At 54.9% G+C, this 15,839-nt stretch overlaps 1 protein-coding gene across 1 annotated transcript; it reads right to left on the reverse strand.

Annotated features, from left to right (window-relative positions):
• Positions 1-675: 675 nt before the first annotated feature.
• AARS2 (alanyl-tRNA synthetase 2, mitochondrial) lies at positions 676-13,753 on the reverse strand. Its single transcript, XM_082639496.1, has 22 exons — positions 13,077-13,753; positions 12,245-12,436; positions 11,557-11,702; positions 11,185-11,352; positions 10,486-10,630; positions 7,973-8,118; positions 7,665-7,773; positions 7,251-7,289; positions 7,063-7,174; positions 6,475-6,608; positions 5,877-6,021; positions 5,469-5,641; positions 5,233-5,346; positions 4,994-5,134; positions 4,166-4,303; positions 3,956-4,065; positions 3,695-3,803; positions 3,275-3,397; positions 2,915-3,025; positions 2,251-2,334; positions 2,027-2,137; positions 676-1,579 (listed from the first exon to the last, which is right to left on the reverse strand). Exons 1-22 carry the CDS (start codon positions 13,317-13,319, stop codon positions 1,415-1,417), a joined length of 2,958 nt encoding a protein of 985 aa, XP_082495622.1. The 5' UTR covers positions 13,320-13,753; the 3' UTR covers positions 676-1,414.
• Between the last annotated feature and the right edge of the window lie 2,086 nt (positions 13,754-15,839).

Here is a 15,839-nt window from a genome sequence, read left to right on the forward strand (position 1 = left end):
TTCTTTCATCCAGCGACAGAGATCTGCGAACAGACGTGGAGTTCCCGTGTCTGGCTTGGTCCTGGGTGGATTCATTTTGGTAGGGGAGGAGGGCTGCCCTCCATCCCTTGGCTTCCTCCTGCTCTGAGCTGCCAATTTCAGCTTCAGCTTCAGCTCAGGCTTGGGGCAGGTGCTGTGCAACTTTTTTTTTTTTTTTTTAATTTATTTATTTATTTATTTATGGCTGTGTTGGCTCTTCGTTTCTGTGCGAGGGCTTTCTCTAGTTGTGGCAAGTGGGGGCCACTCTTCATCGCGGTGCACGGGCTTCTCACTATCGCGGCCTCTCTCGTTGCGGAGCACAGGCTCCAGACACGCAGGCTCAGTAATTGTGGCTCACGGGCCTAGTCTGCGGCTTGTGGGATCCTCCCGGACCAGGGCTCGAACCCGTGCCCCCTGCATTGGCAGGCAGACTCTCAACCACTGCGCCACCAGGGAAGCCCCTGTGCAACTTAAGAGTAGGCTTGCTCTGGCTCCGCTCCCTTCTGACCCCAAGGCCTGACACCTGCCTGTTCACTACCCACTTAGGCCCCTGCACTGGCTCTTCCCTTGGAGGTCCACGTGGCTCACACCCTCCCCCAGATGCCACCCCCACCCTTCCACTCCCCAGTTCTGCTCTCTCTGCAGACCTCATCCCCGTCTGACACCCTCTTCTTTCTCTTCATTGCTGTTTCCCCACTGGAAGCAAACTCCACACGGGCAGGAAGTCTGGTTGGTTCTTGCCACATTCTCAGCAACTGACCGGTACCTATTAGCTCATTTTATCAACAAATCACCAGAGACTTCATTAAAATGAGAAGTTGTTGTTAATGAAACAAGTGACACCAGAGAGGATCTACCTGGCTCTCATGACTTTTACGTGAGAGTTAATGGATCTTGGTGGCCAAGGAGGCCTTTGTGGGTGCCCAGAACAGGCTGGCATAGAGGGCCTGTCCAAGCACTTGTGGCGATGAGGAGATCTCTGATCTGGATGCCGGGTGGCCTTTCAGCCCAGTGTGAGGGGTCAGACTAGTCATGGGGCACCCATTCCAGGTTGCTGGGGGCAAAAGGCTGCTCTTTTTTAGGCAAAAGAACCTTCTGGAGCTTCCTATCCTCTGTGAAATACTTTTTAATGAACAATCACAGACGGGACAGCCATGTCTTCACATTCAACTAGCGGGGGCCTTTTGCCAGGCCCACTTCTGCCTTCCCCAGCCCACATCTTCTTGTGTCCACTCAGAGCCCAGCCCAGGGTGGTCCTCTTCGGCTCAGCTCCTTGGCCTCCAGCCTCTAGTCCTCTGCTTAGCTTCCGGGGAGGTTCTGCTCGCTCCTTCAGGGCTCCAGGCACTGGCCTGTCTGTTGTCTCTTTAGTCTCTGTGAGTCCCTGAGTGAGCCTGGATCAGAGCTTGTTGAGGGCATAGGCTCGGGCTGTACTGAGGGCAGCGTCCAGGTCAGCAGTGCTTCCGGTGCCCTGGGCCACCACTTGAGAGCCCCAGGCCTTGCCCCCCATGTGGCTGCACACAGCCAGCGCCCAGGCCTCTGCGGTGAAGGCCGGCACGGCACTCTGAGGACAGAAACAGAAGGGGCAGTGATGCAGAGCAGCCCTCCCTGCCACCATCCACTCAGTGTACCTTTGAGAGTGGAGTCATGGCGATTAGGACCCTCTCCCGAGCCGGGCACATGGTGGGGGTAATGAGGCGAGGAGACAGGAGAGGGATGGGCTGGGAATGCGTGAGTGGAGGTTGATGAATGGCTGCTACCTGTTCGCAAGAAATGTGCAGCCTGGAGGTGGCGTGGTGGGAATTAGGGAGTCTTTCGGTGCCTTCGTGGGTGGGGCGGGGGAGGGGGTGGGTTAGGGAGAAGGAGGTGGTCCTATCCCCACCCTGGGGTATCTGCAGAGATGGCCTCTACCCAGCTGTGGCTCCCTCGTGTGGGAGGAATAGAAGGTGTGGAATCAGAGAGCTGGACCAAGAGACGGGCACGGTGGGAGCTGCCCTCCCTCTTTCCTTACCTGGGCCACCTGACAGGCACACAGCACCTGCCCCAGAGGCTGGGGGCTGAGTAGCAGCACAGACGTGCTGGGCGCCTGCTTACACAGCTGCCGGACCACCTTCACCAGCACCTGCACAAGGGAGGAGAGATGGCGACCTCACAGCTCCCCGGACTCCCAGCTTCCTCCCTGCCAGGACTTTCCCCTCCCCAGACCCTGGGGCCACCCCCAATCGCAACACTTACTGAGAGGGACTCAGCGTAAACTGTGTCCACAATCAGGGGCCCCTCCGAGTGCCGCTGTAGCAGCTCCTGGGTTTTCTGTGCAGCCTGTGAGGCAGGAAGGACAGCATGGGGGTCGGGCTGGGAGGCAATCAGCCCCCACTTGTGAACAGAGCCCCAGTCCAGAAATCCCCTCCCACGGCCCCCTTCCCCCAGCAAAGGTGCCAGGGGTTCTGCCTAGAATGGCCTCCTTCTTTTGGGTCCCCCCTGTGTCCTTCCTCTCCCCCCTCACCTCCTCCCTTTCATCATAGCTCCAGGGCCCTACAAATAGGCCACTGAAGGTGAAAGGACTAAGTAAGGCTGGAGCACAGATGGGTGAGAGGGGGTGGAGGGGGGAGGATCCACAGTCAAGGAGCAATTAGGGCTGAATGGCGCCATCAAGTCAGCTTCCTGGAGGGAGAGTCTGAGCCAGACTTGGGAGTTGGGGGAGAGACCCAGTTTGGCAGAGAGAGAAGTGGGGAAATGGCCTGATGATGGCACTCAGCTGGCAGGAGAGGGGGGAGCTGCCACCCAGCCCCACCCCCCTGCCAGGCTTTGAGGCTTCTCGGCGTGTGTGCTAGAGCACCTCTGACCCTTGCTGGGTGTGCCTGGTATCTGCCCCCCTGGGTGCAGCTGGACCTCCTCTTACCTGCCCCATTTCCAGTTTCCGGACGGCAGTGTTGGCACGCCGCCGTAGCGCCTTCAGTGTGGCCTGAAGCTCCCGCCGCTGCCACTGGGGCATCACAGCAGTGTCCACGGCCTATGGTCAGAAGCAGTACAACAATCCCTGCCCTCCCTGAGCCACGGTCTCTGAGGCAGGGACCACCAGCAAGGCCAGGGAAGAGACCACACCCACCACATCCCACCCTGCAGACAACCGACAAATATCTGGGCCAGCTAACGTCTAACAGGAATGCTGGGGAGAGATGGGCAGGGTCCAGGAATGCACGCGGAAGGGGACATGGCCAGGAGAGGGAGGGGACAGCTCCATGCTGGGGGTGGCCCTCACATCAGTGAGTCGTCCCATGTCCTTGGACAGCTGCTGAGCCTCCACCACATCCCGGCTGCCCTGACTCAGCCGTGCTGCGGCTGCTTCTACCTCCTGGGCCAGGCTCTGGCCCACCTCTCGGGCCTGCAGGGAGAGAACCGGATGGTCAGGACTGCTTGGCTTACTTTCCCTCTCCAAGACAGGCACTCTCAACCCATTGCTGGGTAGGACCAAGTTAGAAACACCGAACAATCAGGACCCATCAAGGTACCAAATAATCACAACAGATGCCAGTTGCCAGCAGCTGGTAGGGCCATCCTGGTGCTCAGGTATGAACACTGGTTCTGCTGCTGGGCATCCCCCGGCCTGAGAGCATCAGCTATGCGTTCTCTGACCCCCATCCACACCCAGAAGCCTCCCAGGCCCTGCTGGCGTGCTGACCTGCTGGGCCTGCTCCCCAGTGATGGCCAGGAGGCGGGTGGTGCCCTTGGCGAGCGGGCGCTCCCTGATGATGACCAGGTCCCCTATAGCCCCTGTGCGTAGCAGGTGCCTGTGGGCAGAGGGAGGGAGGAGGAAGCCGGGGGGACGACGGGAGAGAAAAGAGCAGCCTGAGCTCCAAACCAGGGGCTGGTGGCTCCAAAGACCAGGGAAGGGAGGAGGTCCAGGGCCCCAGGCCAGAGCAGGCAGAGAGGAGTGACTCACGTCCCACAGCACAGCTCCACAGAAGTCTGCAGTGCGGCCTGGGAGGCTGGGTTCAGCGCCTGGGCCACAGGCACACCCACAGACACCACCCGCACAGGGTCTGGGTATACCTGACAGTGAGAGGGCACAGGTCTGTTAAGGGGCCCGAGGGGAGGGGAGGGTGGGGGCGGCGGGCAGGCAACCTCCACCCCGTGGGCTCCCCCAGCACACCTCATCCAGAGAACGCAGGCCAGGGACACGGGCAGTGCGTGCCAGGGCCACCTCCTCCATGTACACGGCCTCATCCTGCCCCACTGCCTTCTGCACAGTGCCCTCCACTGCCCGGAGCTGCTCTGGGGTCAGTGGGGCCTGGGGGCGTTGCGGGGAAACAGATAGACCAACAGGCAGTCAGCCCCATGCCTGGGAGTGATGCATGAAGAAGCAGTCAGTGTTCACTGAACTACCCCCAGGTTCTAGAACAGGGATTAGTACATAACATGTGCTCAATACACATTTGTGGAGCTAACAATTCTTTTCTTTAGAAATCTACCTGGGGGTTGGGCCTATCGGAAGCTGCAGGCCTTTCACTAGGCACTGAAAGTGGATGAAGAGACAGAAAATGGAGGCTCTGGACTCAGGGAGCTTACAACAAGGGTCAGCCAGTGGAAGAGAAATACAGGGTGGGGGAGACGCAGAAGCAAGGAGTTATCAAGTGGAACGAGATTTAGTCAGTGAGCACTTCCCAGAGGATTTGAGCCAGAGGTACAAGGAGACAGGATGGCAGTAAAGGGAGAGGGCAGCTCCGCTTGAGCAAGAATGGCTTGGGTGACAGCAGGGAAAAGGAAGCTGGGTGGCTGGAGGTGAAGGGGTGGCTCCACACACTGGCTAGCCTAACCCTCACTGGTGCAGGAGGAGCCTGATGGGAAACCCCTGCCCCAGGCCCCCCAGTGACTGAACGAGAGGCAGCCCAGGCCCCCTTACTGGCCAAACTCCCACACTACCAGACTCCCTCTAAGCCTGTCGCCTCACTTGAAGGCTGCCCCTCTGTGCCCTGCTCACCTGTGTGGCCACGTCGAAGCACAGCCACTCAGGATTGAGATGGGACCCTCGCTGCTCTGTGCCAGGGCCCAGGGCCTGCCGCAGCGCCCAGTTTAGTAGGTGGACGGCTGTGTGCTTCTCCATGCAGCTCAGACGCCAGGCCTGAAACACTTTTGTCACCCAGGGTCCTGGGTGTAGGTGGGGATGGGGAGAGCAAAGGGGCTGTGGGACGTCACGAACAGCAGGGGTGGGGTCCTCACCTCATCCACGTGCAGCTGTACCTGGTCCCCCACCTGTAGGCACTCAGGGGCCGCCACCTCATGCAGGATGAAGCCTCCGCAGACCTGCGCCCGGGCCACTGGGAACGGCACGTCCTAGGGGAGGGCAGGGCCAAGGCACTGAGTGCTTGCAGCCTCTCCCTCCCCTTGGTTCCCTTCTGGCTCAGGTCTGCCTCCTGCAGGAGCCTCTGTGTGTGAGGGGGGCTGGGGGGGCTCACCTGCAGTCCCACCCGCACCAGGTAGCCTCGGTCGGAAGCCTGACCTCCCTGTTCGGCGTAGAAGTTGGTTTTGTCCAGGAGGAGGCCACAGCGCTGGCCTTCCCCCACGGAGGCCACGGCTGTTCCATCCTCCGTATACAGCTGGAGCACCTGGGCCTCACAGGTGCCGAACTCTGCCAGGGCCAAGAATGGTTATCAGTGCTAGGCAGGGGCTCGGGATGCAGGATGTGGGTCTGCGCCTTCCTTGAAGTCAATAGGCACGGGGCTGGGGGGCACTTCCAGCCGGGGCCCCCAGAGAACCCCGGCGGCTACCCCAGGGAAGGCACAGGCCTGGTAGCTGGTCTCTGACGTCCTTCCCAATCATGGTCAGGCAAGCCCGTGGCCACCCACCTGAGTCTAGGCTCTCACCGTAACTGCCACTGGGTCGCAGGGAGTAGTTGTACTTGGGGCTGTCATCGGTTGGGGGCACCCCTTGGCGCTGTAGCTCCCCCAGCGCGTGGATGTCAAGCCGCAGTCCCTGCTCCTGAACTGGCTCGGCCTGCCGTGCCCGGTGCTGCGGGACAGGCGTGTGTGCACAGAAGGGGTGCACGGAGAGTGCAACGGGACTTGAGTCTCCAGAGAGCCCTGTCCCTGCCACACAGTTGTGTGAAACCTGCACTCCCTCTGGAATAAGCCCTCAGGCTGGGCTGGCTGCTAGAGACCCTGGGCTGGCTAGTGAACCACCCTCATGCGGGGGTCTCAGGACCAGGCCTCCCTCACCCACTGCTGCCTCCGACGGCCCCTCTCTAGGACTTTGTGCTGGCCTCTCCCCTTCTGCTACTCTGTGTGGCCCACTGAACTAGCGTTCCCCTCCATGGACTGTGGGCGGAGCCTGAGTGAAGGGGCAGACCCTACCTCAGACTCCTGTTTCCTTCAATAGCTGTAGCTCCTCCCACAAGAACTCAGGGCTGGGGAAGGGGCCGACATGCCCCAGCAGAGCCCTGTGTGGGAGTGCCCCAGCCTGTACCTGGGCCTCCTCCTGAGCCAGCCGCTCCAGTCCAGCAGAGTCCAGCTGCACCCCTTTCTCCTCCAGCATCAGTTCCACCAGGTCCAGGGGGAGCCCCAGGTTCCCAGACAGTGACAAGGACCAGGCCACTTCGGCTATGAGAAAGGAAGACAAGAGACGGAAGGGGTGTTGAGGGAGGAGGGGCAGGATGGAGGGAGGGAGAAGAAGTGAGGGAGAAGTAAGGGCCAGGGCTTTTCTGACCACACAGAAGCCACTGGGTGCCAAGCACAAGTGCCCCCTCCCCACACTGGGCAGGCCCGGGAGAGGGGTCACCTTCAGGCCCCAAAGCCAGAGCTGGGGGTAGCCCAGGGTCCTCCCTTGGCATATGTGATTTCAAAGGAGGTGAGAAGCTCATTCTTGGCATGAAGCCAGCCTTGGAAAGCAGAGACCAGAGGCAGGGCCAGCTGGGCAGCACGGAAGTGAGGAGAAGCAGGGAGGTGCTGGAGAGAGAGTACGGGGAGAGGGACGTGGGGGAGGAGGTGGGATGTGAGGCCTGGGCCTGGCTCGCCTAAGTGGGTCCCTCACACCTCGGCCAGGTGCCCTGCTCACCAGGGAACATATCGGAAGGCCCCAGGCGCCTCAGGGTCCGCTCGATGATCCGCCGACCCCGCTGCAGGGAGGCCAGAAAGGCCGCCTCATCCTCTGACACCACGCTGGCTATCTGAATGGGGGCACGGCAGGGCTGGAGCTGGGTCTCCTGAGAAGGAGCCCCTCCCTCCCCGATCCAAATCCAGTACCTGGGCTGAGTTCCTCTGCAGTTCTGGATAAGCACCTCCCTAGGGGTGGCGGACAGGGCTGAGGAGGTGTCAAAAGCAACCAGCCCACTCTGCACCTCCACCCTGGGCCTCCCTGGGGACACCTGCCGTGGAGACTCAGAGAGGCTGATGGACGGGGGAGGGATCCAAATGGGGAATCAGTTTCTCTCGGGGGAGGGGGACTGATACGGGCAGAAGGGGGGTCCCGAGGTCAAAGGCTCAGCAGCCTGGGCCAGAAGGCCTCCTGAAGGCTCCCTGCTTTTTGTAAGCCCACTGAGAGGACGTTGGGCTGGACATTTAGGGTGGGGAACCCAGGCCGGGGCACTGTATGGGCTCAGCAACAGGTTCCCTGAGACCCAAGGGAGGCCCAGGGAAGTGAGGAAGCTCTGCCCTTACCAGCGTCTCCACCACTACAGGCACCAGGCTGCCCAGGAAGCCAGGTGGTGCCCGCAACAACTCTGTAGAGAACCGCACGGCTCGACGGAGGATCTGACGAAGTACCAGCCTAGAAGGATTCAGAGCCCAGATGAGCCCCCAGCAGCCCCTGGTCAGCAGGGAGGGGAGAGGGGAGGGCAAGGTCCAGCGTGTGTGCTCGCTTCCCCCTCCTCCTGCCATCTCAACCCGACCCACCTCTCCATCTCCTCCCTCCTGTCCCCTGCAACTCCCAGCAGACCCTGCCCCTGCTGTAGCCCTTCCAGACTCACGGTGCACCAGACATCCCAGGAGAGACGCCATCGGCGATGCAGACGCTGAGCGTGCGGATGTGGTCAGCCACCACACGGTATGCTGTGTCTGTGTGCCCCTCGTCTGCTGCCCCAACCCGGCCCGAGTAAGGGGGTGCCCCGCAACCCTGGGAAGCAGGAGAGGAGACATGGCTGCCGGCCCTGCCTGCCCTGGCCCAGGAGGGACACTCTCCATCACTCCTGGAGCATCTGCCCTCACCCCTAAAGCTGACCGCATCTGGAATGGCCTGGGCCAGAGAAGCTTCAAAGGTGAAAGAGAGCCAGTCCCTGCCTCCTGGGGCCCACATTCAGCACAGACAAGGAGCACAGCTGCGATCATTTACTGAATTTCTATTATCAGAACCGGGTGGGTACTTGAATGATATGGTGTCTAATCCCTAAAACTTCCTGTGTTAAAGTGGAAAGTGGCAAGTGGAGAAGGAAAAAAAAAAAAAAAAAAAAGACAAGACCAAAAAAAAGTGGAAAAAAATAAAAACAAACAAAAAAAGAGGAAAGTGAGACTCAGAGGAGCCAAGTTCTACAAGGGCACACAATTCAAGAGCAGATCCGAGATTTGAACCAGGACCGTCCCACCCAGGTGCCCTTCATTCCCCACACCTGCCTCTACAGCCTCTATGGCCGCAGGGAAGGAGTGTGTGAGCTGTGAATACATTAAGCTGTGCTCCAAAGCAGAGTGCTTGATTCATCCAGCTCCAAACCTGTCTCTTCCCCAAGCTTCCCCCTCTCAATAAACAGTCCTGCCATTCACCACATTACTCAAGTCAAAAACTCGGGAGCCAGGCTTGACTTTCTTTCCTCTCCCCATCCAATCCATCAGTGGGGTCTTTTGTGTCTACCTCCATGAGATCTTTCAGATCAATCTACTTTTCTCCACTTCCACTGCTACCAACCTAGGCCACACCCTATTATCTTTCCTGAACTATGAAAAAGGCTCCCAATTGGTTTCTCAGCTTCTACTCTGGTCTCCTTCCAGCCTATCCTTCAAACGGCAACAGGAGTGGCCTTTTAAAAGTGTCAATCAGATTGTGCACCTCCTGCCTTGGAGTCCATCTCACCACATTTAGAATAAAAGACTCACTTTGGACTTCAAGGTCCCACAAGATCTGACTCCTGCCTTCCTCTCTGTGGTAGACTGTTTGCAAAATTGGCCACAGTCCTTCCCTTTCCTGTGTGCATGCCACTTTGCAGCGTGACTTTACAGGTGCTTCCTATCAGGGAATAGAATTGATTTCTCCATCCCTTGGATCTGGGCTAGACTTTTGACTTGCTTTGGCCAACGGAATGTGGTGGAAATGACACTGTTCGGAGCCCAGGCCCTAAGAGGCTTCATGTGCTTCCACTCTCCTTCTTGGAACCTTGCCAAGCTGTCATGTGAACAGGCCCGAGCTACCCTGCTGGATGACAGACATACAACCCGGTCATCGCCATAGCCCTAAACTGACAGCCAGCCAACTCCCAGAAGTAGAGGTGCCTAGCAGCTGACCACAGATGTATGAGTGAGCTCATACAGGACCAAGAGTGACCCAGCTGAGCCCAGCCTACATTGCTTGTCCACAGTCTCGTACGCTATATAAATGGTTGTTGTTTTCAGCCACAAAATGTTAGGTGGTTTATTATACAGCAAGAGCGAACCCACACACACTCCAACCCTATCCCACGTGATTCTACTTTAGCTGGCTGGCCACTTTTTGTTCCTTTCCTGTATCAGGGCCTTGGTATTCACTGTTGCTTCTGCCTGGAATGAGTTTCCTGTAGCTGATTCTTCTTTCAGGTTTCAGCTCAGAGATATCTCCTTGGTGAGCCTTCCCCAAACATGTCATCTAAGATTCTTCTCGACACCCTGTCCCCTGCCAATTACTATCACCCAGGTTTACTGCCTATTCACGATCTGTAAACGGCTATCTTGTTCTTTTTTTCTTTTTTTTTTTTGCGGTACGTGGGCCTCTCACTGTTGTGGCCTCTCCCGTTGCGGAGCACAGGCTCTGGACGCGCAGGCCCAGTGGCCATGGCTCACGGGCCCAGCCGCTCCGCGGCATGTGGGATCTTCCCACACCAGGGCACGAACCCGTGTCCCCTGCATCGGCAGGCGGACTCTTAACCACTGCGCCACCAGGGAAGCCCTATCTTGTTCTTTAATACATTTGTTTATTACCTATTTCTTAGGCTAGAATGTAATCTCCATGATCTCTTTTCTCTTTACTGCTGTATCTCCTGAACCAAGCACAAAGATTTAACACAAAGTAGGCACTCAACACATATTTTTTGCATAAATGAAGGAAGGAAGGAGTTAGGAGCAATATCAGGTAGTAAATATGAATCGGAGCCTCACGTCTGACACCTTTGTATCCTTGGCTGGTCACTGTCCCCACAGGCAAGAAAATATTCTGAGTTCTCAACAAAGATGGAAAGCAATGGCAGTGAGCACGGGTGAGAGCAGGTCAGAGGAGCTTCTGGAAGGGAAGAGGTGGGCTCACCTGGTGTATGGCATTGAGCAGTGGGGAAAAGAGGTCGGTGTCGTAGGTGGAGCGTCTGCCTTGCAACACGGCCAGCAGCCTTTCCAGGCCCATTCCCGTGTCCACGTGCCGCTGGGGCAGGGGCTGCAGGCTTCCATCTGCCTCTCTGGCCAGGAAGGGTGTGCAAGGTGAGGCCCCGCCACAGGATTACAGGTATGAGGCAGACGCTCAAGTGGCATAAAGGGATGGGGGAGGGTCTGGGGGGCTGACAATGGGAGGAACCAGAGGGCAGTATCATCCCCCCACCCCCAAAAGCAGACGACGATGGCCTTGGGTCCCGTCCTTTCTCATAAAGAGTGACCTCCGCCTTCACCCTCTGCTTGGGCCCTTGCCTGGACCCAGGCATCCCCTTTCTGGGACACAATTCTTTGCTTTAGAAAGAGACATGTCAAGGCTGGTAGAAAATCTTAAGAGATCATCAAGTTCAACTCCATCATATAAGGGAGCAGAGTCTGGAGAGCAGCAGTGACTAGTTTCAACTGTTATGGGCAAAGATGAGGATTAAATCAACTACTATTTGAAAAGTGTTTAGAAATATGCCTGGCATATTGTAAACGCCGTTTAAGTGTTTGTTTTTATAAAAAATGGATGAAAGTGTCCTGACTGCCGACTTTTTCACTTCCAGTCGGGGATTTCCCTCCTGCTCTCGCACCCCATTACCTGTTGTGCTGCATGAAGACCAGATTCCAAAGCTCCACCAGCTGGGGGGCTCCCACCCCACCAGCCAGGTCATAGTGGATCTCAGTACAGGGCCCACAAGGGCCAGTATCCCCCATCTCCCAGAAGTTCTCCTGTGGTCCAAAGGAGAGCATGCGGCTGGCAGGCACCCTGGGAAGGAAGCCAGACAGGTGGTGGGGAGACAAAGGCAGAACCTGGTACTCCCTCTGCCAGGAGAACCCTTCCATTAAGCTCAGCAGGAGGAGGAACAGGGCTGACCCTACAGTATCCCGGGATATGCCAAGACTCTCTGGTAGTCTCTATTTTCCAGTCCTCTTGTGCTCCAGGAGTGGACACAAGTGGGGGTGGACTCACCCTAACTTGAGCCAGATGTCCCTGCTCTCCAGGTCCGGGCCCAGCCCAGCCTTGGGGTCACCACCAAAGTAGGACACCCAGAGCCTGTCCTCAGGGATCCCATAGACCTGAGTCAGCAGTTCCCAGGCCATGCTGCAAGCCTCCTCCTGCAGTGCAAACCCATTGGGAAGAGGAAAATGGGTGAGAAGAAGGCCCCACTGAAGTTCCAATCAAGCCACATGAGTTCAGCCCTCGGCTTAAGACAAAACCATTTCCACTGTCCACGTTGTTTCCAGAACACGCCATGACCATTTCTAATTCTGAGTTTTTCCTGCATAGAAAGCCTCCTCCCTCTTCTGAATCCTACATTCTTTCAAGTCCCACCTTCTCCATGAAATCCTCTATGCACCCTAGCCTGGGATGATTTTTAACTCCTGCACTTTAGTATTGCTGCCTCACCATTTAGTCATACAATAATTATTGACCAGCCATTAGGCAGGAGGCATAGTCCTGGCCCTCAAGGAGTTTACAACCCCATCAGGGAAACGAGACACATTCCTATTATAAGTGTTCATCTAGCACTTTGCCTCTGTGTCTGGTCTGAAGCCCTCCCTAAGCAGACTCTAAGAGTGGAGACAGGACTAACCTTGACCCCTTTCTTGGCTGACCACTGACCCTTTCCTAACTCCAGGGCTTCCTGGAGACTCACCTTAAAATATACCCCCCGAAAGGCCCAATTGCCGAGCATCTCAAAGAAGGTATGATGGGAAAGGTCTCGGCCCACATCCTCCAGGTCGCTGTGGCGTCCTCCAGCCCTCACACATTTCTGGCTGTTGGCCACACGTCGAAAGCCTGCCATCTCGCTTCGTGGATCCACAGTGCCCAGGAAGATTGGCTTGAACTGGAAACAGATGAAGGGCGAGAGAGATAGTCCAGACCCTCAGCAGAAGGGAAACGTGGAGGGTATGGAGAGAGATGGTAGTTCAGACTGAAGGCTGACCGTGCCCCTGAGAGGCCAGGGGGGCAGACTGGGAGCGTGGGGGCACCCATCTCTGGTGTGTCTGGGCAGACAAGGGGTAAATAAATCATGAAACAGAGACTCTGCTAGTAAAATAAGCAAGGTAAAAGAAGGAGGAGTGTGTTGGTGGCTGGAAACAGAGCAAGTCTAGAGAGGGTAAGCGGTGCTCAAAGTCAAAAGCTTAGAGAACCCAGTCTAGCACATAGCATGTGCTCAACATCAACATTTATTTTAATCAATGACTTATCTTTATTTAAAGAACTAATAAGTGAAGCCAGACTTCCTCCACGGGACTCCACACCCGCCATTCCTGGACCTAAAACTCAACCTCAACTCGGAAGTTGCCCGGGGTAGCCCTCTCCAAGGTCTAATTTGCGCCCCAATCTCGTAGCCTAACCACGTACAGCCCTCTTTCCCCCGAAAGCTAGGAGCTCCGCCCTTCGCTTCTTTTGCCCAATCCCGCAACGCCTTTCTCTCAGGAACAAGTCACAAACTCCGCCCGGATTAGCGTCTCAGCCCCTACCTGGTTCATGCCCGCGTTGACGAAAAGCAAACTGGGGTCGCCGCGGGGCCTCACGGAAGCGGACGGCACCAGGCGGTGGCCATGGCGGTCCCGAAAGAAGCTCAGGAAGGCGTCCCGCACGGCCTCGGCCTGGGTTGGAGGGGCCTCGGACGAGAGCGCCCGACGGCTGGGGCCCCGCCATTGCGGCAACCTTCGAATGGCCCGCCGAAGTCGCCCGGCTGCAGCTGCCACCGACGCCTCCATCTTAACTCGGGGCAATGACTTCACGGGGTCAAAGGGCAGTGCGGGGATAGAAGGTAACTTGAGAAGGAGGCCAGGCGTTTCCTACAGCGACCCCTGGCTGCAGGAGGAGTCAAAGCAGCTTCTGCCTCTGGGTGGAGGTGATGGGGAAGGAGGCGCCTGCCAGAGTCCATCTAACGCAAGCGGCCTGGAACACAGTAGGCCTTTAATTCATTTGGCATTCAACAAATATTCATTGAGAGGCTACTGTGTGCCAGGCATTATTTTAGGCGCTTAAGGTACATTAGTAACAAAACTGACAGGGAATTCTCCGGTGGTCCAGTGGTTAGGATTCTGGAGCTTGCACTGCTGGGGCGGGGTTGGATCCCTGGTGGGGAAACGAAGATCCCGCAAGCCACAAGGCACAGACCAAAAAAAAAAAAAAAAAATTGACAAAAGTCCCTGCTCTCCAGAAATCTATATTATAGCAGTGATAATTATGTTTAATGTTTAATTTTTTCATTTACATGTTACTTTTATTTTTCTTTATTTTTTATTGAAGTATAGTTGAATTACAGTGTTGTGTTAATTACTGCTGTACAGCAGTGACTCAGTTATACATATGTATACATTCTTTTTCATATTCTTTTCCATTATGGTTTATCACAGGATACTGAATATAGTTCCCTGTGCTATACAGTAGGACCTTGTTGTTTATACAATTATGTTTATTAATTTTGCAAGTTTACAAATACAGTTGCGGTGAAAAGGTGTGGATTCAACTCTGTGTGGTGTATGTATGTGTGTGTGTGTGTGTGTGTGTGTGTGTGTTTCCAGGCTGAGGGAAGAAGGCAGAGATGGCCAAGGGAGGTGATATCAGCATTCATTCAAGAGTCATTCAACTAATATTTATTGATACCTACTATGTGTCAGACAGTGTGCTGGGTACTTCCTGGTTCTTTTTGCCCTTGGCATTGGAAATGGCCATTTTGTTCTTAGGGAGTGAAGCAGGCCCTTTGGAGCAGGAGTTCAGGGGAGACACAGAAGCCAAGCAGCATCTGTTCCATTATTAATTGCTTAATAACATTTGGTCTTTTAATGTGCCTGGGGATTAGAGAGACTCCAGGCCGTCAGGGCAGGTCAAAGCTGTTGGATGATTGCTGAAGAGATTTCTCTCTCTCTCTCTCTCTCTCTCTCTCAGCCTCCCAATGCTCTAGGGTTTTGTGTGTTTTGCTTTAGGATAAGAGAGACACCTGTTCCACCTCGCTTTCTGTCTTACTCTCCATGGTAACAGCTGTGACCATGAGGCCAACACAGGTGTTTGTGGGTGGAGCCAGATTCTTCACGGGCTTCTCTTGATACCCTCTGCTCTTGGTGTGGGAAATTAAGCAGGTAGAGAAGAGAATTTGATAAGGTTAAAGCCCAACAGGGGCAGCAGAGCTGAGGTCAGTGTGATCACCTCTAAGGCTTCAGCCATCCAGCTGAACTCTTTTGGCTACCATTCTTTGTGAGTTATGTTTTTCAGGGACTTTGAAGACAGTTTCCTTGGGAAATGTGTAGTCTTTTTTTGGACTTGAGTTTCTATAGTGATAATGAATTCTCGACTTTGTATTCTGACAGAACCCATGGCATCTATCCTGTGATCCTCTGTTTCTTCCCTTGCCCACGTAGATTAAAGGTGTTGTTTTGAAAGTGTTTTGCCTGTTGGTTTTTCCAGTATTTTTGGAACAGGAACCTAAAGCCAGATGGGGATTTCTGTGAGATTCATGATCTTGAGACAAGACTGTGGAATTCTTCCCCAAATTCAGATGGGAGTGTTATGCTAGAGAAATCTAGTAAGAGCCTCTACCCAGTACTGACGTCACCTTTTTTCTCCCCTTCAGATTTTGCCCAGAAAGTCTTTGCATTATAGTAGGAACTCCATGTTTTTAGACTATTGTGGATCTAGAGTGGAGCCATGGATTTCTTTTTTCCAAACAGCTTTAATAAAATATAATTCACATACCATACAATTCACCCACTTAAAGTGCACAATTCAAATGGCTTTTAGTACATTCACAGAGTTGTTATCTAACTTTTAGAATATTGAGATCATTTTCATCACCTCCAAAAGAAACCCCATACCCTTTAGCTATTAACCCCCAATTCCTGCATCCCTCCCAGCCCTAGGCAATCACTAATTACTTTCTATCTCTAAAGATTGGCCTATTCTGAACATTTCATATAATTTGAATCATACAATATATGTCCTATGTGACTGGCTCCTTTCACTTAGCATAATGTTTTCAAGGCTTATCCATGTTGTAGTATGTATCATGGATTTTTAGAAATGGGTATTTTGGGTTGTTTTCTGTTTGAAGAACGTTTTTTCCCCCCCATCTTGTTATTTTGTCCTTTTTTTTTTTTTTTTTGGAATGTGGTGTCCTCTGGTGAGTCAGTCTCTTCTCTTTGATATTCCCCAGTGAAGCAAAGTGGTTCTTCTAGGATTGGGATGTGCTTATTCTGATTTGCCACTGTCATCTGATGAGGAAGTTAAATTTAAGT

Source organism: Mesoplodon mirus (assembly GCF_964341445.2).
Source record: "Mesoplodon mirus genome assembly, chromosome: 12".
Lineage (NCBI taxonomy): Eukaryota > Metazoa > Chordata > Mammalia > Artiodactyla > Ziphiidae > Mesoplodon > Mesoplodon mirus.

Coding starts and splice junctions, on each gene's coding strand:
- AARS2 (XM_082639496.1), bottom strand. CDS start 13,319: ATGGAGGCGTCGGTGGCAGCTGCAGCCGGGCGACTTCGGCGGGCCATT. Junction 8,119..10,485: donor TGCTCAATGCCATACACCAG/GTGAGCCCACCT, acceptor CCTGCTTCCCAG/GGTTGCGGGGCACCCCCTTA. Junction 6,609..7,062: donor GCCTTCCGATATGTTCCCTG/GTGAGCAGGGCA, acceptor CCTTTCTCATAG/CCGAAGTGGCCTGGTCCTTG.